We start from the raw sequence: 23350 nt of genomic DNA, 5'->3' as shown, positions 1-23350 counted from the left end.
CGCACACAGGACCCCGGGTCTTTCAGGTGGCCCTGGTGCATGTGCCTGCAGCACCTGCCCGGGACTGCTCTTCCATGGAAAGCAGCGTCTCTGAGCTGCAGTGACCGCGATTCAACAAGCAGACACTCGGTTGCCTTACCCAGCATTTTGTGAAGACCCAAATAGAGGTGACTGAGTGTGATCCCTATATCACATATGCTCTTCTTGGTATGAAGTGAGGGGCAGAGTATTCCCCTCTTTTGGAGCCTGTCCTTCGCTAGTTTGGCCCTTTCTGGCCCAGCAGGAGATACTGCTCTGGGAATATCGCAGTTACAATATTCCATGGCAGCCGGTTATTTTTTCTGGCTTTGAGAGCTGTAATCACTCCTTTGCATTGTAAGACGAATGTGACTAGTCTGACTTGTGGATGGTCCCTGCTTTAAAAATAGCAGCTGTGTCTAGCAGCTCAGGAGATATTGGTGCGGTGTCTTTAGGTGTAATGCTCTTCTTTTCAGTTTTCATTCTCTTCTGTCTTCATGATTGTCTGGCCTCGCTCTTGTTTATGGAAACCATATGTATGCATTACAGATAAAGGATTATAAAGGATGTACATCCTGAGTGTCCGTCTCGCCAAGGGTGTGCGCACTCTGTATGTTCACAGGAATTAGGAAATGCTTAAATCTCTGCGTTACGGCCAGCAGTGCAGGCTGAGAAGCTCCTGCTATGTGCAAGGACCAGTACAAGTCATGGCCAGCAAGAACCTGGGGCTCGGGGCTCTTGTGTCAGCCTGGCAGAGGCCTGGAGGGGACAAGGGGGGACCCCTTGTTGGGGACTGGGTTAGGAGAGGCCCTGTCTGTCTCGGCCGCCGGGTCGGAACCCCAGGGCCCACATGGCTTTCCACAGGGGAGATTCCAGAGAGGAGGTTCCACAGGGGACATTCCATAGAGGAGATTCCAGAGAGGAGATTCCAGAGAAGAGGTTCCACAGGGGACATTCCATAGAGGAGATTCCAGAGAGGAGATTCCACAGAGCAGATTCCACAGAGGAGATTCCCGACAGCCTTTGAAGTTGCCTCAGAAATAGTTGCCGCGAGCTCCCTTGCACGGTAAGTGCTCCATGTACTCAGAACCAAAGTGTCAATTACAGCTTTCTAAATGGGGGAGCCTCCTCTTGAATATCACCGCGGGTCTTAAAATACACACAGTGCTCCTGGAATCCTTTATGAACCGTATGAAGTGGTTAAATGGCAATTTGGAGTAAGATTATTTTGCAAAGCCACGCACACCAAGAGGGCTCTTTTTACTATCCTTGCCAGTGCCTCTAATATCCCTGTATCCAGCAATTTCCTGGAAGACAGAGCCCACCCGCAGCTGATCTTCAGCACAGAATGCCCTTACGCCCATGGGTGCAGATACCCGGAGCACTGCGCAGCAGCTGGGACTCGCAGGCGCCTGTGCTGACCTTCGCACGGTGCCAGGGACATGCAAGTTAATGGAAGTTTCCCGTGCAAATCACTGGAATGTGTCCTCTCCCCCATTGCTCTCTGCCAGGCTTGGGTGAAGAGGAAGGGCTACAGGAATCGGCCGGTCAGCGCGGCGCGCAGGGCTGGCGAGCGTGGTCGTGCTGCTCGCCRAGGAGCCTCCTCGCGGGATCCGTGTGTTTCACAAGCCATAAGGAGCAGTCTGCCCCACTTCCCCTCCTGGTTGCTACCCTGGCTTCAGAAGGAGCCCGGAGCCTCTTTGAACTTGCTGCCAGGCTGGGTTTGCTTGGGGCTGGAGCGGCGCTCCTGCCGCTGCCTCTCACGGGGAGCTACTGCCGGTCGCGCTCGAGGGGTTTTGCCCTTTCGGGGGCTTCAGAGCGTGGCTTTAGGAGGCTGGGAGGTTGCACAGAGCCATTGGTCTGGCGTTTCTCAAACAGTTTGCTTCCTGTTGATAGTGAACTGATGTAAAAACGCCAGAGCTGGAACAAAATAAATGTCTGTTTGTGCGTTCGTGCGCTGCGGATTTGCTTAAGAGTTAAGAGTGGATTTGCCTAAGAGTCACTGTGGCTGTGCATTAAGTACTTGTCTTTTTTTTTTTTTTTTTTTTTTTTTGCTATTTTATACAGCAAAAAGGCAAAGCCAGACTGAAGGTCAATTTATTTCTTTCCACAAAGAGGTGATGTGTCATTTTTGTGTTCGCCTGTGTTTAGCTAGGGGATAAACACACAAAAGAACCCGGGTGCCGTAGAGAGCTGCAGAGCTAACTCAAAAGCATTAAGATCTTGCAAAACAGTTTTGGCAGGAAGGAGATAGGCAGGAATGGAAGCAGACAGCACACTTACCCTCCTAACATTTGCTTAGACATAAACAAGAGGAGGCATAAAATTGTCACAAAGGTCTCTGTAAATGCCAGCGCTGGAAAAAATATATATGAGCGTGGATTTGATCTGTTCTTGACTTCTTTGGCATTTGGTTCTGTAGGGCCATAAAGCTCCCATGTTTGGCAGAGCTGGCCTCTGCCATGGACGTTTTCACCTAGAGCTTCATAGTGATCCTCATGGTGATGCAGATGAAAAGGAGAGGATGGAATTAGGAATGGTGTGTAAGGAGTATATAATGCATCCCCAACGTCCTTCCTTAGAAGAATAAAGGGGATGAAATCTCAACAGCAAACACAGGTGACCCAGGAGGCCCCGTGACACATCCCAGGGCGCTCGTGTTTTGTGAGCAGGATACGCACCGGAGATGTGGAGCAGACATTGCCCATAAAATGAGAAGTGAAGCAATGTGCACAAACAGCTTCTTGGAAATACAGCGGGCACCCGACGGCCGGCAGCCTCAGGCAGAAGTTCCTGTGTCTCCTGAGTGGCCTGTTCCCTGAGCCAGGGTCCCTCCTGCCATGGGTTTGCTCGGGCCGTCCTGGCTGAAGCACGTGGGCACTAAAGGGGCCGGGCAGGGAGCAGAAAGCTCTGCAAGGCCGGAGCGGGCTACCCCTCTCTGTTCTGCTATTCCGGTGGGAAAAACATGCCCGGCCGTGGAAGACAAAAATAGGCCCCAGTCACAGAGCTGGCAAGCGTCCGTTCGCATGGTGAGCGCCTGCTTTCTGGCCGGACAACAGAGCCATTAATGCTTCCTTCTTGGTAACAGGGTAATAATAGCCGAGGTGGCAACACTGAGCCCGGCAAGGCAGGGCTCCGGCAGGGCTTTCCCGGCCGCTTGGGCAGAGCCACCGCGGGAGGCGTCCGCACGCGGCCGTGCTGGCGGCCCCCGGTGCCCTCCGCTCCCAGCAACTCCTATTCCTTGCATTTTTCCCCCGTGTGGTCATAAAAGTAGAGCTTATTGTAGATTCTTGTGTGCAGCCCTACTCATTTGCAAAGAAATATTGGAGCCGTATCAATTTTTCATGGACACAAGATGGGAACGCTTTGATTTTTGCATACTGTTTGGGTTAAAAGAGCAACAATGTGATGCATTTTCATACATGAGTTCCTTCTTATGAAAAAAAAAAAATCAAGGAAGCAACTTAAAAGAGCACCAAGGCTGCTTCTGAAGCTTGCAAAATAGATAAAATCCAAGAATTTAAAACATTTCATTAAAAATGAACCCCAGAGTTGTTTGAAGCTCAACATTTTGTTCTGCAAGCTCAGCAATATTCATTAACCTCCCACTGAAGATTCCTGACCAGCTGGATCCAATTGCTGAAAAGATAATCACGGAGAAATCAGATCGATGGTCTCCRTGCGGAGCGGCTGGGTGGCGTGCGGCGAGCTGCGGTGTGTGCTGGGTGCACGGGGTGCCTGCGCGGCGCCGGAGCGGCTCCCGCGCTCGCTCGCCACGCGCGCGCCCGCAGGACACCGCTGCTCTGCTGGCCGTGGACGCACGGCCTCGTGGAGAGCATCCTGCTCCTTTCAGCTCCCGATGCGTTTCTTTCAGACACAAAACGTGTCTGAGGGAATTGCAAAGGAAGGCAGGAATTAACCCCCCCTTTGTTTGTGTGCAGGGGAGTTATTTTGATGTTTGGGGCGGAGGATGGCGCGTTTTCCTGGCACCCGATTGCTGTCTGCTGTGCTCACGTGCAGCCCCCGTGTTCCCGTCGAGGCGCAGAGCTGCGGGACAACCCCGCAGCCCTTCAGGCTTCAGGCAGGGTGCTGCCCACGCAGCTCCCAAGCAGGCTGCCCAGAGAGGGGCAGGCTGCCGTGGCAGGGCACGCATGGGCAGAGCGGAGCAGCGCGGTGGTGCCGGGGCTGCCGAGGCAGGACGCACGGCGCTGAGCATGGCTTGGTTTCCTTCTGCTAAAAGTACGTGTTTAAAACGTGACGCGCTTGTCTGGAATTTCCAGCTTAGACATAACGTTGTTTCTGGGGTTGAAAAATTGAATTCCGGAGCGAAATAATGCTCCTGGCAAAGCGGACTGCATTCCAGGGCATGATTTCATCTGGTAACTAGTCCAAGAGAGTCAATATTGGCTAATATGACCACAACTGCATGTATTTCTCATTAATTTTCAGCAGAACTTGCCAGAAAATTATTATGCCGGTGCCAGCAGATCACTTTTCCTTTCYGTGTGCTCTGTAGTGTCATCATTCCCCAACACCCAAAGCCTRCCTAAGGGTGAGGGAAGCTCTAACGCAACATGCTGAGCTCCTCTCAGCCCTTGCAGAGCTGCCAGAAGAGGAAAAGAAACACAATAAATGGAAATAAAAGCAAGAAGTGCGAGGCAGCTGTGGCGCTCACCTCCAGCGAGGCCAGGCGCCTCGCTGCTTGCRGGTTTATTTTATTTTCTGTTTGTTTTTGTTCGAGATGCAGTTTCTTCCTGTGTGCACTGTGGGCAAAGCGGGGCCCGTTGCGCGGTGCTGCCTCGGGCCCCCGGTTGCTGCCAGGCTTTGGTGCTGGTCCCAGCTCTGCCGGGACCTCCTTGGCGTGGCAAAGGCTGCTGCAGCGGGCGCCGCTGCGGGGGTCCGTGCGCGGAGGGCGGCTGTGGGGGGCCGAGGGGCCGGGTTCCATCGCCTCCCCAGCGGCRCCTTTCGCTGAAGCCTTGCTCAGATGCGGGCTCTGTTCATTCAACCAAGCTCTTAGGGCAAAGGGGAACGCTACGGAGTGAGGACGCAAGGCAGAGCCCCCCTTTCGGGGCGTCCTTCCCCTCTCCCAGTGGAAGCCCCTTTCCCGCTCCTTCCCGATGGAAGCAGCTGCAGCTCGAGCCGGCTGCAGAGCCAGCGCAACAGCCGGTGCTCCTCGCACCGAGGCGCTGCCGGCCTCGGCCTTGCCGCTGCGGCCGGGACCTCCCAGCGGCTCCTTCCTGGCCGGCGGGAGACGGCCCAGAGCCCCCACGTCTCGTCTCACCCCCGGGCTGCTCTCACACCGGCCTGGGAGCACGTACTGGGGTCCAACGGCACTGAAACTGTGGAGCGGGGCCGCGCTAGCCACGGGGCTGCAAGTATATATTGGGTTATTTTCTGTTTATTTTCCGTCCTCCTCAAAACTAATTTGGAAGGTAATGATTAAACACTGTCAGAAAGCGTGCCGAAGAGAGGGAAAAAGCCCTCTAATTGTGTTTTGACACTTTCTGACACGAGCAGTTATTTTGAAAGAAAGGAAAAAAGAAACAAAATCTGTTCAATCAAGATTTTCTGCTTTTTGGATGAGAAAAGCAGGTTGCAGTGAAGCTAATACTGCAAAACCAAAGCCTGCTTCTCCAGTACGAGTTTTCATTTACTCAGCTTCCACCCTAAAAGCAGTTTTGCAGAAATCTGTGTTCCTGTAAAGCCTGCCTTTTCTTTATAAATTACATGACACTTGGTTAGCCTTCAGAGGACCAAAGTACTTTGCCTTATCTCATTGGTTTCAGAGAGACRGGTGCTAAGATTTGCACAGCAAAGTCGGCGTTAATCCCTTGGTGTGTGCAAAGGCAGCAAGAGGTGAGCTCTGTGCGCAGGTTTTGCATGGGAAGGTAAATAGCAAAGGCACCGGCACGTCTGGGGTGAGTCAGATGAGAAGCCTGCCTGGAGGAGCCTGCAGGAGGCTCCTGTCGGCCTCGATGCGTTCCCTGGCTTTCCACAGACTCCRCGGAGGACACGGGAGGGCCCGGAGAAGGTCTAGCACTGACTCCGTAGGAGCGGGATTTTTAGAAAACCCTGCATTTGTTGGCTTTTCTGTTTTGAAGAGAAAAGAGAGCATTTCCAAGCACTCCTTACAGCGGCATTCCAAGGCTGAGGACTGCTGTTCCTGCGCCGTGASCGGGAAGGATGTTTTCTCCTGCAACACAGCGCACCCCACGCTGCTGCCTTTGCTCTGGCCTGTGAGCCAAAGCACACACTTCCAGGTGGCTTTTTTTTTTTTTTTCCTGAATTAAGTTAAAATGTCCAAGTTTCCCAGTTGCTAGTAAAGCTGGAATCTCCTCAGAGACGTAGGTTTTTTAATTAGGAATAGCACAAAGGTAAAGGCCATTGCTGTTGAATTTTCCCAAGTGCGGACASTGCAGCTCCTGCCTTAGGCTGCAGGCAGCAGGTTAAATCCAARCCTGTTTCGAAGCAGAAGGAGCAGAAAAACTACCAGTTTTGCAAATGAGCTGTATTCTGAGCCCGGGAAGGGCAGTCAGGCCTCTCTGCGGGTGTATGTGGTGGCACCCCGGCCCTGCACGTGCTGGTGATGACGTGGTTTCTGCTCGCTGGGCAAACGCTGTGGCTGACCCGCAGAGCGCGTGGCTGCTCGGAGCGTAGCGGCTGCAGCTGAGCTGCCAGGGGCGCCGAGCCCGGCGTCGCCGCGAGCGCCGCGAGCGCGTCCCGGGCTGCGTCCCGCGGGGCAGCGCGGCGCCCGGCTGCGAGGCGGAGCTGCCGTGGACGTGGCGGCGCTGCGGGTAGCGGGGAGGCTGCAGAGGGAGCCCGGCCTTGCTCTGGCCGCCGGGGAGCCGCCTCCGTCGCACACTCACTGCGCAGCTTCCCTCGGGGCTTCCAGCACCTTGCTTGGCTGCTGCTGGTTTCCAGCGGCGCKCTCTGCATCTCCCTGAGGGTGCATCCCCGTGCGCAGTTTCTCTTGCTTTTCTCCTCCTGCCCTGCTCCCGAGGACAGCTTGCCGTCGGGAAGAATGCCGGAATGCCATTCCGAGGGAGGACAGGCCTCTCCGTGGCGGGCCGGCRTGCCGGGGCTCGTCCGGGCACATCCTGCCTGCCGGCGCATTCCTCCGTGTCCCTGGCCCGGGCCGGCAGCCCACGCACCCTCCCGTCGCCCTTTCCAAGGCAGCCCCTTCCCGCCCGCCTCCCGGCCCTCCGTGCTGGAGCCAACGGGGCTGCAGCGGCCGGCACGGAGCTGGCCCTGACSCGCCTGGTCACAGACCTGCATGGACACAGCCCAGCATGGCCAAAGCGCCCGCGCTCTTGAATTATTCATTGCCTCATAAGTATTGAGAGGTTGCAGAGGGCAGGGGGCTTGAAAAGTGAAATGAAAGCCCTCGTAATTAAAAATCRTTATTAAACTTCATTTGCTTAACTTCATTTCAACTTTTCCCTTTTGTGATTCTTATTAAAGTTAATATAGTTATTGATTTTATCCAACTTCCTCCTCTGACAGCTAATGAGAAAAAAAGTGGTTTTGAACTAAGCAAATAATCTTACCCTCCCTAGACAATTTTTCTGTGCTCTCATGTTGACCCCCACAAAGAGATTTACTGGGCGACACTCTTATTTGTGCACCTCAGTACAGGCTCAAAGGAAAGAAGCGAAAGGGAGTCGGGCGTTTAGACGGGCTCGCGTGGCAGACGCAGCGGCCCTGGCACGGCTCGAAGCCGTGCACGGCGAGGGTCTCTCCTCCCGCTGGGCCCTTCAGCAGCAGGGCTGCGTGCAGGGTTTCCCTTCGTGCCAATGGCGTGAGCACAAGGAGGGTGGACGGAGGAGAAGGGTTTGGCKGGCGGCCTTGTGCGGAAACTGGTGCCGAGCCCTTCACCGCAGGGCTGGAGCATCAGTGAGGAGGCGCCAGAAGGACCTGACCTTCCTGCCTGCTTCAGCAGCGGTAGAGATCCTCAGGAAAGAGAACTTCTGTCTTGAAAGGAGGGCGCTTTTCTTTCCCTAAAAGTAATTATTACCCCTCCTTCTCTTTTTTMCTGCAGCACAACTGTGTTGTTTTATGGAATTTTGTTCTGGCTTTAGGAGGTCCCCAGAGCCTTTGCCGTGGTTGAGTGCAGGAAGGCTCCAGCTAATGCAGACYGGAGCGCCCGCACATGAGAGCTGYGCGTGGRGCTTTGAGAGGACGTGCCAGCTCCRAGAGCCGGGCGCCCTGCGCCGGGGCTGCAGCGGCRCCAGCGGTTAGTGCCGCTAAGTGTGTGCAAACAGATGCATTGAGAGCTGCCATACCTGCCCCGTGCAGCTGCACCCTGTACTTTTACTCACGGTTCAAGAGTAGAGTGGTATGTGTCTGTGTTAAATAGCAGAGTGCGTAAGAGATCTTCCTGTGCCTGCTCTGATGGCAGCACATCAGTGCCACAAAGCAATGAGCACGAAAAATTATTTGCATAAATCTTTGAAAACTTTATCCACAGACAAAAGCACTTTGTGTCACTCTTTCATTTGCTCTATTGTTTTTACTTTATCATTTACTTGGAGAGAGCAAAATATATTGAAATGAAAAGTCTTTTTTTTTCCTATTTAGCTGGCATGTTCATAGTGAAATATAGATCCTTTTCTTTTTCCTCCCTCTCTCTCTCCTGCTTTTCTCATCTGACCTGGATTTGTCTCTTGGTGACGGTGACATCCCTGTGTGTTCCTTCCCTCCTCCTCACCTAACAGGTAAGACCATTATTTCCTCGGTCACTATTAAGCACACCCCGAGGTATAGAAACACGGGCTGCTCCCTGCCCGGCCGCGCGCAGGCCGGCCCGCCGCGCCGCGCGGCGGCTCCCCGGCCGTAGCCATGGCGGCGCTGCCCTCAGCGGCCTGCGCGGAGCAGGSCGTGCGCACGGGAGGAGCTGAGGGCATGGCAGCGAGCGAACGTGCACGGCGTGGGAGGAAGCGGAGCACGCGCGCGCCCAGGGCTGTGGTCAGCACCCATGGGTGCTGCGAGGGCGGGCAGGGCTCTGGGACAGGGCTGCGTGGCAGCTGCCCATGTCCATGCGAGGCACAGGTTTGTCCCAGGGGGACAACAGGGGCTCGCGAGGCCGTGGGGCCRAGGCCCAGGACGAGGAGCCGCGGGGCGAGCGCCGCCTCTCGGCAGTGCGTGGCGGACGCGGCCGTGCCCGGCGGGCGCCCAGGAGCGGCCCTGTGCGGCGCAGCTCCCCGGCCGCCCCACACGCGGGATGGCCAGCGGCCTTCCGAGCTGCCGCCACTGCTGGGGATCGAGGAAGGGCCCCTTAAGCGCGCTGAGCACTGCGCCTGTCGTGCCGTGAATGAACCTCAGCGCTTCTCCCGCTCTGCCCGACTGCGGTCGGCCCCACGGCAGGGCCGGAGCCGGGCTGGGGGCGGCAAGGGCAGGACCCCCATCCTCCCCGTGGGCCCCATGGTGGCCCGGTGCGGCCGTGGCCCCGCTTGCTCCCCGTTCTGCCGCGCGGCACTGCGGCTGGCAGGGGCGGATGGCAGCAGGCACAGCCCTGCGGGACAACGTCCCGGCAGCTGCAGTCCCTGCGGGCCCCCAGCTCCGCCTGCTGCCAGGCGCCTTTCCTGGCCCCCGGCGTGGTTTCGGCTTATCTACTCATTTACCTGAGACTTGTTGTTTTCTGTTATTTACTCAAGATGAACAGTGTCCTTCTCTGCTCTCTGGGGATGTGCAACACAGGAAGCTCCTTTGGAGTATCCTGTGGCTCTCTCCAYAAACACGTTGCAGATCCTGTTTCCCAACAGGGTGACCGCCTTTCCCAAGGCCCTTCCCAATGTCACCGTGCAGGGGTTTCCTGTACATCCTCCGGAAAGCCCCTGCCTTCCTGCGGGGTGCAGCTCCTGGTGCAGCCGGCAGCGGTGCCGAGGACGGGCTGCGTTCCCGGGCGGATGCACCGGCGCACGCGGGAGCGCGGAGCGGGCGGCCGGCACGCCGTGTCCTCCAGGCTGCGCTCTCTGCTCCCGCCGCCCGGGGTGGTTGTTAGACAAGGATGTTTAACCAGATCAGAGCTCGAGATTATTCCGCTCCCAGGTCACCATGTCAAGTGCTGCTGTCCGCAACGGTGGTTTGAAGGATTCAGCTGCTCGGGGCTCTGGTTACCTAGGGAATGAGCGGGATGTGCRGAGGGGAAATGCTTGTTCATTCGGAACCACGTGTGAGGTTAGCATGGGATCTATATCCCGCCTCGGGAGCAGGAAGGTCATCACGGAGAGTTGAACTGAGGAGTTGCTGTGCAGGGAAAAACGGTTTGAGACACGTTCCTACCACAGTCATTTCGATTCAGGATTAAGCACAAGGGGACACAGTTTTGCGGTCTGGAAGGGGAAGAGCAAGTTGACATAGACTAGTAGACAGAGGGACAAGCACCTGAGTAATCTCAAGGCTGAAGCTCCCAGGGAAATTGTTTTGGCTCCTGTTTCTTGTAGGTTCTTTAAAAGTCTTACAGCCTTCTGCTTAAAAAATGGGCTTCTGTAGAGCATGGGTGCGCTCAGGAAGCCTCCTGTAAGATCACCCCCTTTGCCTGAAAAACTGGGCGTGAAGAAGAGGGCCAGAAATGTGAGCAGCTTTCCATGCAGCAGTGTGAAAGCTGGGAGTTCCTGCCGCCCTGTAACTAGGTTGGAGGTTGGAGCAGGGTCCTGGGCTCTGGTGGGCGCCCCAGCAAGGCTTACCTGAGCTGGAAGCCGTACAGGGAAAGCCCATGCAGGGCACTCGTCGTTCCTGCTGAACTGCTCCCCTGTGTTCCTGGTAATGCAGAATGTAATTGGGCCTGCCTTGAGATGGAGGTGTTTTTCCACCACTGCTTATCCATGAACTGGGTGTGGGGGAGAGCTGCCTTTCCCGTTGGCCACCCCCAGGTGGAACACTGCCTTCCCACATGTGCTCCGGCTTCTCTCCACTGCACAGGGCACTTTCCAGCCGTAGGAAAACAGGCTGCCCCAGGTCAGCCTCCACTCACTATGTTCCCTGGAGCTGCTCACCAGGCACATAGATACTGCCCAATTAGAAAGTCTTCCACATTAAACTTYGGGCCGCTTGTTTGGGTTTTTTTTGCTGTGTGTGTTACTTCGGAGTCAGGATTTCTGGTTTTGATTTTAGTACCTCAAAGGAAGGGGAATGAATTGTGCTTGATGCTAATTACATCCTTCTGCCTGTTTTATTATTGTTAGAATAAGCCAGCTACTGGTCTGAGGGAGAGGAAAGCGCACAAGGTGTCTGAGGTCTCTGTTTCCTTTTCCTTTGGTAAACATCCAGCAATTTGGCTGCCTCATTTGCTGCAGGAAACCTGCTGCGGGGAGCGCTCGCACCTGAGAGAATGGAGCTAGTGAGCTGCAAGGAGGGCAGGATGCGAGCAGGGGAAAGGAGGTTTGGCTGTTCGGCTGTTTGGGGGCTTGGGGGTTGGTTTTGGGGAGACAGAGTCCTCGTTAGGTGTAGACAGAGAGACTTTTAACTTCTCCCGAGGTCGGACGGTGCTGCGAGGGACTCCCTGCCTCCCTACCCATGCACACAGGTGAATGAGGATCTTCATGTACATTTTGAGCTGTTCCTGTGTACAGTACAGAGCACTTTCATGACTTCAGTTGACATTTAGAAACACAGTCAATATTGGCACAGAGGTTCTGGAAAGCTCTTTTCCCTGACAAACCACTCATGTTTCCAGACACCTATTGTTAGCTCCACATCCCRTTTGTAATCAGTGTTTGCCCACATWTGAAGACACCCATATAGAACATCAGCAGCCGTGCGTGGTGCGCTGACAAACACCGGCGGGCAGCTGCTCGTCAGCCCTGGGCTGACTGCGAGTTGTGCGGGGGCTCAGGGCAAATTATTTCCCTGACGTCCTCTGTGCAGGCTCCTCACGTGCACCCTGTGACTCACCCGGGACTGCCTCGGCCACCGCTTGGCTCTGAACTCAAGGTTAATCRGCAGTCGTTGTGTTTAGGGGACGCGAGGCAAAGCTGAATTCAACTTAAAGTCTTGTAATTACGGTGCCGGGAGTGTCACTGGCTGGAAAAACATATTGAAAAATAGCCCAGGTGACACTGCACTTGGAGAGTGAGTCCGGCTAGTGATAAATTAATGCATTTCCCAGCCCTTTTCCAGAGAGCTGCTTTGTAAGGAGGCAGATCAGAAGAGGCTACTGCAGGAATGCTGTCTCCTTTGGAGCCGGGCTGTTTGCCCTCTCTTTTCCTTTCAATTAGCACGATTCCCCCTGGCCTGGCACTCCCAGTTGCTTCGGTATTTCCCAGTCTCTTTGTAGCTCCGTCCACTGCGCCCAGCTGCATGACAGTCCCTTGGGATCATCCAAAATTTATATCGTAGGAGAGAAATTGTCAGCAAAGAGAGAGCGAAGAGGCAAAGTGAGAAATGAGATTCTGGGAGGAGAGAGCGAGGGGATATTCGTTTTTAGGCCTGAAAGAGGCCCGAGGTGGGCCACGACTAGCAGGCGGCCGAGTGCTCGGCGAGGAGCCTCTGCCCCGGCCCCCGTGCAGGGAGGGCAGGCAGCGGGAAGGGCCGAGCTCCGCGGCCGGAGCGCCGAGCGCAGCGCCAGGCATTGCATCCRTGCGGGGAGTTTCCAGCTGCTCTGCTGTGTATTCAGGGCCTCGAGGCATGTTTTCTGGGAGCATCCATCTGGCAATTCGTGAATCTTTTGGCTTTTGCAGCCTGAAGCCGCTAGCAGCACAGAACCCACATGTGGGCAGGAGGGAGCTCCGGGTCCGTGGGTGCCCCGGGAGAGCCCTGAAGACTGAGGTTTTCATGGCAGAGCCATGAAACTTCCCACTATAGCCTTTAATGTCTACCTTTAGAAGGGCTTTAAAGGAGCAAATGTCCCATATTTACCATTTCCTACCTTCACAACCTTAGCAGCTGGGTTAGCCTCACAGTGAACTCAATGCTGATATGTACAATATTACAAGTAATTTTGCAAATTTGATCTAACAAATTTAATCAAACTTAAATTTTACAAGCTCAGTCCAGCTCATTGCAAGCTTTCCTGCCTGCCCTCCCCACGCTGCCAGTTGGATCATTTTCTCCCAGGATGTTTTGCTTTGTGTTTGGTTCTCATTTTTGTGGCTCCTTCTGCCGCTGTGTCCCTGTTCACTGGAGTGGCAGCTGATGAGTCGCGGAGCAGCCGCTTCCTCCGGCTCTGCAGGGGCTCTCGCCTCCAAATCCTGGAGTAGCTGCGAGACATGGACAGGCTTGTCCTCGCCCAGGGATCGCTCCGGAGCTCTCATTTTGAKGCAGGAATTATCCCTGGCTTTCAAGTTTTTGTCAGTGAGAGTCAGCTGCTTTATCCAGCTTCGACCACAGAATAGAAGAAACCTCTCTGCTCCTTCGGTCGCAAAGGAGGACTGAAGTTCGCTCGCTGCCGGGGGCTCTAAATCTCCATGGATTCGGCGGGCAGGAGCAGGGCAGGCGCGGGTGGGACGCGCGCGGCCGGGACATGTCCAGCCGCGGCGTGCGCCAGGAGYGCGGCGTGCCCGCACGGGAGCTTCCTGGTGCGGGTAGCGAGGGGAGCCCCACTGCCCTCGGCAGCCCCCTCCGGCCGCACCGAGCTCCGGCACCAGCTCTCGCCCGCGCGCCCTGCCGTGAGGGAAGGGCTTTGCCTGCAGAGCCAGCCCCGGCGGAGCGTTTCCCAGGAGAGGCTTGGTGGGCACCGGCTGTGTCAGACCGCACAAGAAGCAGAATCTGCCCGTTCTCTTCAGCTAGGCCTCCTCCTGCCCAGGCGCCGGCATCGCCCCGGTGCCTCCGCGGCCCCGGGCGGCTCCACCGCTTCCCTTTCCACCAGCCTTTTCTCTCCTGAACAATGTTGGCTGCCCCTAGAGCCTAATTATCACCTAAGAGATGTTAACAGCCAGATCATTGCAGCTTCCACAAGGTTTTGATCAAATACAAGCAAGATGTAGTTTGTGTTTTGCTGCCCTGTGCTGCAGGAGCAGCTGGTCTCCTGGGGTAGCCAAGTGTGGACTGAGTTAATGAATTTAAATATGCTTCTGTTGGATCTTTTAATCATGAATGTAATTGCGTCTGGTAGTCTTTTTAATTTTTAACCATAGAGTATGTGATTGGGTTTCTTTCCTTTTTCTTTCTTTCTTTTTTTTTTTTTTTTCCCTTTGTGCTGCTGTTCCTCCCCTTGGGGAATTCTCCCATAGGAGACCTTGTCTTCCTGGATTGAGCACTGCGAATCCTTCCTGTGCTGATTCTTTCAGTATTAATTTTCTATATTAGCGATGCCCTCTTGTTCCTCTCAGCTGCAGCTCCTTCCCCTGCCTCTGCTGTGCATGGCACCAGGCCCTCCTGTAACATCCCTGTTTTATTTTACTATRTTTTAGGCAAAAGCACCTTGTTGCTGCGGCCCCCGCGAGGCTGGCTGTGTTTGCGTGTGCACATTTSATGTTTCGCACGTGAGCGTGGGCATGCCGAGGTTGGCAGCCTGTCTTTGAAGTCAGGGCATCGACACGGGAAATGGGAGCTTTTACGGTGCTCAACACTGATTTTTTCCCAGCTAATCCCAGTGTCTGCACCTGCTGGCTGGCTATCACCTCCTAAAAGGCAGGGAATGAACTTCGGAACATCTGTAGCAGCCACGTTAAGTGCCGTGGTTTACGGTCGAGTTATGGATGGCGGTGGCTGGATTACCAAACTGCACGGCCATCAGGATCCTGGCGCTATTCGAAACCATAGGAGAGCGGCTCGTGCGAAAGGAGGCCGTGATTCATTGCGCCAACTGGTAACGCATCCCTCCCCACTCATGTTTATTTATCAGTATTTTGAAAAGATTCCGAACCATCATGAAGAAAAGAATTAAAAATCTCTAATAATGATGAAGTTTTGTCACGATGAAAACTGCTGGTTGTGCACTGTGGTTTCTGGTGACAGGGAAGTGGAAAAAGAAATTTGAGATGGACAAGCTTCAGAAATGAGATGAACAATTTGCCTCTACACAGCCGTCTCCTTGAGCAAATGAAGGAAGCTTTTTTCTCTTTCCTCTGAACTCTATTCCCTTGAAAGAATCGCACATTATCTGGAGTTTTAAATCACTGGTGCCCGGGATTTTGAGTGCTTAGCAAGTCATCCATTTCCAAGGCATTAGCAACACAGACAGGATTTATTTCAATCTGTGCAGCTGATTCTTTGATCTGGGCCTCGCTTAAGTGCATTCCAGTGCAATTAATAAGAAAAGCAGCATTTGGCAGGGGCAGCTCCGAGTGATCTCCGGCGCAGAAGGGGCTGATGCGCGGCGGTGCTGCCCCGAGGGTTACGCGTTTGTGCTGCGCCAGCGTCTGCTCCCGGCGGCACGGGGCAGCGGCTCCGCGCAGGACGGCGCCGAGCGGAGCCTCTCCCTGCACGGGCCCAGGAGCGTCGCCCTCGGCCCGTGCTCTGCGGGCTGATGCGGAAGCCGCCCCGAGCGCGGCCGCTGCACGCGTGGCCCTGCCGTGGCCAGCTCCTGCGGCTGCTCGCGCCCCTTCTCCCATGGTTTCTGTATAACGTGATGTGTCTCGGGGAGTCTCCTGTSTGCCGTGTGGTTACTCGTGGTTTGAGTCTTCAGCTTCACCGGTGGAGCTCGTGGGAGCTGGAAGAGAAGGTGCTGACGGTCCCAAGGAAACGGCAAGTGCCTCCCCGCGGCTTCGCTCGCGGCGCTTCCGCAGGCGGTGCCTCTGAGTGGGCATCGGTGCCGCTGCTCTCCTTGCTGTCCCACCTTGCTTCTGGTTTTCTTGCCTTCCGTGTGACACCGTCACAAACTTTCTTCTGCATGTTAAAATGTGCAGAAACCTCCTTTATTAGTTGACACGTGTGCTTGTTTTCTTCCKTGTCGCTGTCTTGACGCCCAGGGAGGCTGCGTCTCTGACACGCGTGCTGTGCTCAGAGCCGGCCCAGGAGATTCCATAGAGTGCTGATTGCCACCAGGCACCCGGCACCCAGCGCCSCCGCGGACAGGAATTCCCTCTGCAGCTGGAGCTGGGGTTTTTCTCTTAAACAGCCTTCTGCAGGGCCAGAAGTGCCGTCGTATGCTACCTACCCGAGACAGACCCATCGCCGGCGGGAGAGCAAATGTCAGTGTCTCGTTACAGACGCCTCATTAGTCTGCTTCAGGGTTGATTCGTTTCTTGCTTTTTCTTAATATGTCTGGCGTACAGGAAGGAAATCCAAAAGTGAACGGCTGTGTACCCTTGCAACAAATTCTTTTACAGTCAACAAGGCTGCAGTTTCCCAGAAATGCTGATATCTTTTATCATGCCACGCAACGTTCGGCAAGCGCGCACGTGYGTCTGCTGCAGAGCCAGTGAGTGAAGGCAGCGGAAAACATTTTGGCGGAGAAAGGCGGCGTTTTTCATCCTGGAAGCTCCTGTGCTGGTGACAGGAAGGTGGTAACACAAGTGAAGGGCTGTGGGGGACAGGCCGGGCGGCCGCGTGTGGTGCCTGGCGGCGGCGGAGCACCGCGCGGCGCTTCCCCAAGCTCCGGCGCRCGCTTGTTCATCAACGCTGCGAGCAACAGGAGCTTGTAACGGGTCCTCGAGGAGGCCGCGGCCCCAGAGGGCTCTGCCTTCCTCCCCGTCCCCGTCGCTTCCGCAGCCTGACCCCACTTTTCTCTGCTTTCTTCCAGCMTTTGGCCAATGTTCATCACATCTGTCACTTTGATGGATGGCTGGCAGCTCCCYCCCAAGGCTCCTAACAAGCTGCATGTCTTTGTTTGCTAGGAACAGTGCGACGGGGGCGCCTTGTGCTTACACAGCAGCTCAGTTTTCCTGGAGAGCAAGATGTGGTGAAAGCTCCCAATCTGCGTCTGTTCTGCTAATTGGATATAAAATAGTGATGAGGCGCCCCGGGCGCGTTCCCTGCACAAATGCCTCCTGGTGCCCTGCTCACAAACCCGAGCAGCTCCTCGCACAGCGGAGGAGCAGAGCTGCTGCCTGCTGCGCTTGCAAACCTTGTCCCACCGAGCAGGGTCCGTCGGGCAGAGCAAACACGGCCGGGCAGAGCACACGCAGCTCCGCCGCGAGTGCTGACGGGCTGCACGGCCRCCCCGCGCTGGAAAAGACAAGAGTTAGAGCCCGGGTTTACATACCTGGAGTACTGGGCTGTTCTGCCCGGCTCTTGCTGCCGCGTGAGGCAACATTTATTTAAACAGAGGGGACTGAAGAGGCTTGTTTGTTTACTTATTTTTAGGTATTTTCTTCTTGTATGACTTCTAAAGGGCTGGAGTTTATTGTGTGTGAAATGCAGGAAGAGTCTAAATGAACACCAGATGAGAGGAAATAGGCTGGGGAAAATTAGGGCTATTTGCTACCAAAGGAAGCARTCATTGTACATATATTAAATTCCGATCTTTAACTGAGAGTGCGTATTGTTATGCAGGAAATGTGGCTGTAGAATACCCAGGGGGTAGGCGGGGGCTTCCCAGAGCTGGGCTGCCGAGGTGCTAAGCGGGGCTTCCGTGGACTCGTGGTACTCGGGCTGTGAGACATCAGGCAGCCTGCGCTGCGCCGGGGGCGTTGGTGGCTGCAGAGAGGGCTCCTTGCACTACTCTTGTGGCTCTGTGCAAGGGTAAACGTGAACTTTGCACATCTGTTACCTGCAGCTAACACTCAGGATGATCATAATGACAATATAGATTCCTTAACCTTTTYTTCCTGCCACGTTCTCCGCTCATCCATCATTACAGATGCCCGCCTCCCCTTTGCTTACTACTTACCTYTAACTCATTGCTGAAACTGCTTCCTGAGGAGACAATGTCCATCTTCAGTGGAGCCAGCGGTTCCCTTACAGTCCCCATAGCTGTCCCGGCAAGGTGAATACTTAAATCCTTGCAGCACGGACAGGACTGCTTGTCTTTCCTGCGCTGTCCTTGCACACACTGGCAACAGGGTGGGTGTCCCGATTCATTTGCTAGGGAAAAGATGGGCTCAAAAGTTGATTTTATTTTTTTCCGGGGGAGAAATTGTAGCCTTAGGGCATATTGCCCTGACAGGTTGGGATTACGGGACGAGGCAACCTACACAGCTTCCTTTCCCACCTCCCTCCCGGCAAGCAAAATGAAGCACCTCTGATTGGAAGTGGCTATCACTATTTTGGTGTTTGTCTGGCGGAAGACCACCAAGGTGACCAAGAAGGACCTGTTACGGACTGTGCTTTGCATTTTCCTTTGGGGACACTTGAAAGTTCAGTGAAGAACCGGTAGAAATAAAATATTATCATCTTTTAGCTGTGTGGGAGAGAAGCAGTTCATAGCGGCAGCGAGCAGGGGCCTGCGCAGTCAAGTAGGCAGCTCTTAGCGGGCTTTAGAGACCAGCAGTGGGAAGCAAGGAGGATGGATGARATAGGAATGTAGGAGGGAAGAGATGAAGAGGGAAAATAGCATCATATTTAGAATCTATCACATTCTCAGAGTTACATGGACTGGTAATTAGCAAAAGGGAATTTTTCTTTGGAGGAAGAAGGGTTTCATTTCCCCTTTATTAGCTGAGGAGCCCATCCGACAAGGATTAGAGCAGGGTCTTACTCRAGGGGGGTGGTTCAGACACTCGGATCTGCAAGCAGGAGATATTTTTACCCCAACTCTGCTCAGTGACAGCATTTGTAGTGTGGCCCTGCAGAAAATTGTACTGGCAAGACTAGGGATGCACCATGGAGTGAACAAGGGATCCGGGGTGGGAATTCTGTCCAGTATCACTGCTGATCCTCCGTATTGTGCCAATGTAAGTGACCAGCTGTGTCAGTACTGCTGTGATCTTTCCCTTAGACAAAGCCATGCAGCAGGATGTGGCTCGGGGAGATCCTGGGGGACTGTCACCTTGCAACTGCCACGGGGAGAGCGCAGGGAACGGTGGAGATGCAACCCAGGCAGCTCCATCTCCATGGAAGGAAGAACTSCTGCACTGTGAGGGTGCCCGAGCCCTGGCACAGGCTGCCCGGGGAGGCTCCTGCTCTGGAGAGTTCCCAAACCTGCCTGGATGTGACCGGGTGCCCCATGCTCAGGGTATCCCTGCTGAAGCAGGGGCTGGGCTGGATGATCCCTAGAGGTCCCTTCCAACCTCAACTGTTCTTTGAACTTCGGCTTCTGTTTTAATTTGTCGTCCCAGGGGTCCCATCAGGCCCCCTGAGGGACATGTGGGAGCAGAGCCACCAGAGCAGTAGTGCTGCTCTACCCAGCTTCACATGGGAAGAAGATGAAGACAGATAAGTTAGTAAATAAACCCCCTGAGGGACATGTGGGAGCAGAGCCACCAGAGCAGTAGTGCTGCTCTACCCAGCTTCACATGGGAAGAAGATGAAGACAGATAAGTTAGTAAATAAAACATTAGATAAGTTAGTAAATAAAACATTCGTTTTCTTACTTGAGCTTGTTAACTCCAGGAAGGCCAGTGAGACTCAGCACTGAATGACTAAAAGGGGGTTGCTTGGGTTTTTTATGAGGCAGTGTTGAGTGGAACCATCTGGGCTAGGAGAAGACCACGCTTCTGAAATRAGGAATTTAGGAGCCTTTAGGAATACTTGAGCTAAGGAGCTGTCTGGGGCACCATGCTGAAAGGAAGGGCGCTTATTGCCGCGTGTATTTAATGAGTTTATTTTATCTCTGATGACAAAGAGAAGTTACTAGTCATGTGGTTGCTCATAAATTTCAAGCTCTTGCTGACAAGTGTCCCCGCCTGCGTTCCCAACCCGCGGGCACCAACCCGGGGGGCATCCCAGCTCAGCCGCTGGACCATTTGGTTGCACCTCAGCACTGCTTGTTTGTACCCCAGTCCCTTCTGTGTGTGTTTTAGTTTAGGAGCTTCTGGGGCAGCTTCCCCAGGTGCCGGCTTCCAAAGACATATCTTGTTTTTATGCCAGGAGGCCTTTCAAGCCTTTGATAAAGAGCTGGAAAGTGCGTATCAAATTCAGTGTAATTTCAAGAAAATGTAATCTATTTTATTATCCTTTCCACTCACTAAARTGAATCTTAGAGAAATCACTCATGGTAAAACATTTGCTGGTGCATCACCTCAAATAAAATAATAGCTTTTKTAGTTCATGTGTGAAGAAAGAGATTCTTGCTCCTTAGCCTTTTTCCAGCCCATGTCCTGTTGATGCTGTCTCTGTTTCAATGMACCCTGCAAGCTTCACACACTATTTATTAATTAGATTTACTAATAGCCTCCTAAAGTGCAAAGAGAGAGAGAAAAGATGGACTGGACTTTTGCTTTCAGCGGGGAGATGAGTGCCAGCTCTGCCACTTGACCATCCATTTGATTTTTTGCATGTTATTTAACATTCTGGCTCTCCTGCCTATAAAATGCAGACGCTAATTCTTCTTTCTTTCCCTATCTGTACTCACGCAGACTGCAAGTTTGGACAGGAATGTCCTGTGTCTTTGGATGCCTGTCAAATGAGTCTCTGGTTTTAGGTGAAACTTTAGATGCTTCTCTAAGCCACATAAATATGTGGCTTGAATGTGTTTCAGGAAAGAAATATAACCTTTGGATTACACCGATGTAAATAAAATGTCCACTGCAGTTCACAGGTCCAGAAATGTTGGTAGTGTTTACCGTCAGCATCTGTCACTTGAACATCTGGCGTTCGTCATTGCTTTCCTGTTCCTTCCACTGTCACATTTTATCTCCAGCTGCTAGAGGTTCCTTAGCACTGTCTGTATAAATCCGAGCTGCATCCCAGGCCGGGGAGTTGAGTCGTTACTGCAGGCTGCGATGCAAGTGATGGAGGAAGAGGTGCGTTTAAGGGAGCTGTTCCTCTCTGCTCCCTCCACCCTGCCCTCTCCCTGGGGACAGGCAACACACTAGGCTAGACACTCTATACGTACATCTGTGTCAAGGCACTCTATATGTACAACTGTGTCAAGACACTCTATACATACAGCCCACGCTTGGCACTCTGCAGCCTCCCGGGCAGAGCAGCAAGCCAGAGCCACGTGGCAAAGGTCGCAGAATCACAGGATGTTCAAGGTTGGAAGGGATCTCTAGAGATCATCTAGTCCAACCGTCCTGCTCCAGCAGGGACACCCAGAGCACGGGGCACCTGCTCCATCCCGGCGGGTTYGGAAGACCTCCAGAGCAGGAGCCTCCCCAGCCTCCCTGGGCAGCCTGTTCCAGGGCTCTGGCACCCTCAAAGTGCAGAAGTTCCTCCTCACCTGGAGATGGAGCTGCCTGGGTTTCAACTTACACCCACTGCCCCGTGTCCTGTCACCGGCCACCAAAGACAAGAGCTTGACCCCTTCCTCCCTACATTCTTCCTTCATGTATTTATACATGTTAATCAAAGGTGCCTTTTTCATGGGGAAATGATCCCGGTGTCACCCCACAGACGGAGCCTCTTCCTGTCTGTGCTGACCCCTCAAAACTGGATGCTCCTGCACAAGGTCRTGCAGCCGCAGGAGCTTGGAGCACATGAGGATCCTACTTCCCAGCTACTTCAGCAACTGGAAAACGTATTTCCTTGTCCTGGGAATATTCTGAGGCTCCGCAGCGCTAAGCTATTATAAGGGGATGAAGGAGAAGGGCTCCTTCCCCTCTAGGTGCCTGGAGAGAGCTGTTGGAGGCTGCTGCTCTCATCATTCCCAGGGCTTCATCGTGGGCACTTGGGGCAGCAAAGAGGTCCCCTGTCACTCTGTACGTTGCGCCTCRTAGTCTTCCCTTTCTACTCTTTTCAGTCTCATACATGGGAAGAAGTTTTGTATTTGAATCGATCATGCATCAGCTGAACTAAGAACCAGCTATTGCTGATCGTTCTTATCTCGTGCCTTCTCTTGCTGAGTAGAGCAGTTGAACTCGGAGGGTTTGTTCTGGCATCGCAGCCTGTTGCTAGAAAGGGATGTCCTAGTGAAAGAGTTATTAGCTGGTGTGACTACAACGGGGGCAGTGAGTAACAGAATCACGGGTCAAACGTTGCACAAACGACTTAGCACTAGAAATTCCAATTATTTTCTTATAATCCAAGAGTGGACGCTGCAGTGTTGGTTTTCTCTTGTTCTTGTGGTGCCTGCTGCAGACCTCAGCTTGCCAAGTATCTCTCTTGCTACTAGCAGCATAATGATTTTATTTTCTCTTCTTCTTGTAGGAAGTTTTACTACATCACCCTGCTGAGAGACCCCGTATCTCGTTACCTCAGCGAATGGCGTCACGTCCAACGAGGAGCTACTTGGAAGACCTCCTTGCACATGTGTGACGGCAGRACCCCAACGCCCGAAGAGCTGCCGTCGTGCTACGAGGGCACGGACTGGTCGGGCTGCACGCTGCAGGAGTTCATGGATTGCCCGTATAACTTGGCCAACAACCGCCAGGTGAGGATGTTGGCCGACTTGAGCTTGGTGGGCTGCTACAACATGTCTTTCATCCCGGAGAACAAGCGAGCGCAGATCCTGCTGGAGAGCGCAAAAAAGAACCTCAAAGACATGGCCTTCTTCGGCCTCACAGAGTTCCAGAGAAAGACTCAGTACCTCTTTGAGAGAACTTTTAACCTGAAATTCATCCGGCCCTTTATGCAGTACAACAGCACGCGGGCCGGCGGCGTGGAGGTGGACAACGACACCATCCGGCGCATCGAGGAGCTCAATGACTTGGACATGCAGCTCTATGACTATGCAAAGGACCTCTTCCAGCAGCGCTACCAGTACAAGCGGCAGCTGGAGAGGATGGAGCAGAGGATAAAGAATCGGGAAGAGAGGCTTCTTCACCGGTCCAATGAAGCACTTCCCAAGGAAGAGACCGAGGAGCAAGGACGCTTGCCCACTGAGGACTACATGAGCCATATTATAGAGAAGTGGTAGCCTAGGCAGACTTTTATATTAATGAGATTCTAGGGTTTCCATATAAGAGATCGTGGAAGTAAAATTAAAAAAAAAAAAAAAAAAAAACCACAACAAAAAGTATTTTATTTAAAAGCAAGTCTGTAAAACAGAAGATAGATTGCTTCCTGAAGCATAGGACCTTTTTACTGTTTCTTACAAGACCAATGAGATTCTTAAAAAAATAAATAAATGCATAAAAATAGAAAAGGGTCAACGTTATGATGCAGAAGTGAAAAATGCACAAATGCAGTTAACCACTCTTAAGGCCAAATACAAAAGAACATTTCCTATCCTCCCGATTCAGACATAAGTGACAGAAGTAGGATTCTTTTTTTTAAATCTGTTTATCCCCTGAGCATAATGATATGAAGATGAATAATTAAAGAAAAGAAAAAGGGAGGTTTTCTTCTGCGGCTATTTTTGGAGGTGGGCTGGATATTGTACTGTTTGTCTGTAAATGGTAACAGTGACTAAGCTGAGGATGTGCTATTCTGTCAGGCTGTGATCTAAGCACAAGCTAGTTGCTCCGTTTCA

General features: G+C 53.4%; 1 protein-coding gene across 1 annotated transcript; it reads left to right on the top strand.

Annotated features, from left to right (window-relative positions):
• Positions 1 to 1074: 1074 nt before the first annotated feature.
• Positions 1075 to 23149, top strand: LOC112949212 (heparan-sulfate 6-O-sulfotransferase 1). The gene is made up of 2 exons (XM_026041588.1): positions 1075 to 1084; positions 22087 to 23149. The coding sequence occupies exon 2, from the start codon at positions 22187 to 22189 to the stop codon at positions 22793 to 22795; it is 609 nt and encodes a 202-aa protein (XP_025897373.1). The 5' UTR covers positions 1075 to 1084; positions 22087 to 22186; the 3' UTR covers positions 22796 to 23149.
• The last annotated feature ends 201 nt before the right edge of the window (positions 23150 to 23350 follow it).

This window comes from Nothoprocta perdicaria, unplaced genomic scaffold, assembly GCF_003342845.1.
Source record: "Nothoprocta perdicaria isolate Ctin4 unplaced genomic scaffold, notPer1 scaffold_289, whole genome shotgun sequence".
Classification (NCBI taxonomy): domain Eukaryota; kingdom Metazoa; phylum Chordata; class Aves; order Tinamiformes; family Tinamidae; genus Nothoprocta; species Nothoprocta perdicaria.
This window is presented reverse-complemented; position numbering and strand designations above follow the sequence as displayed.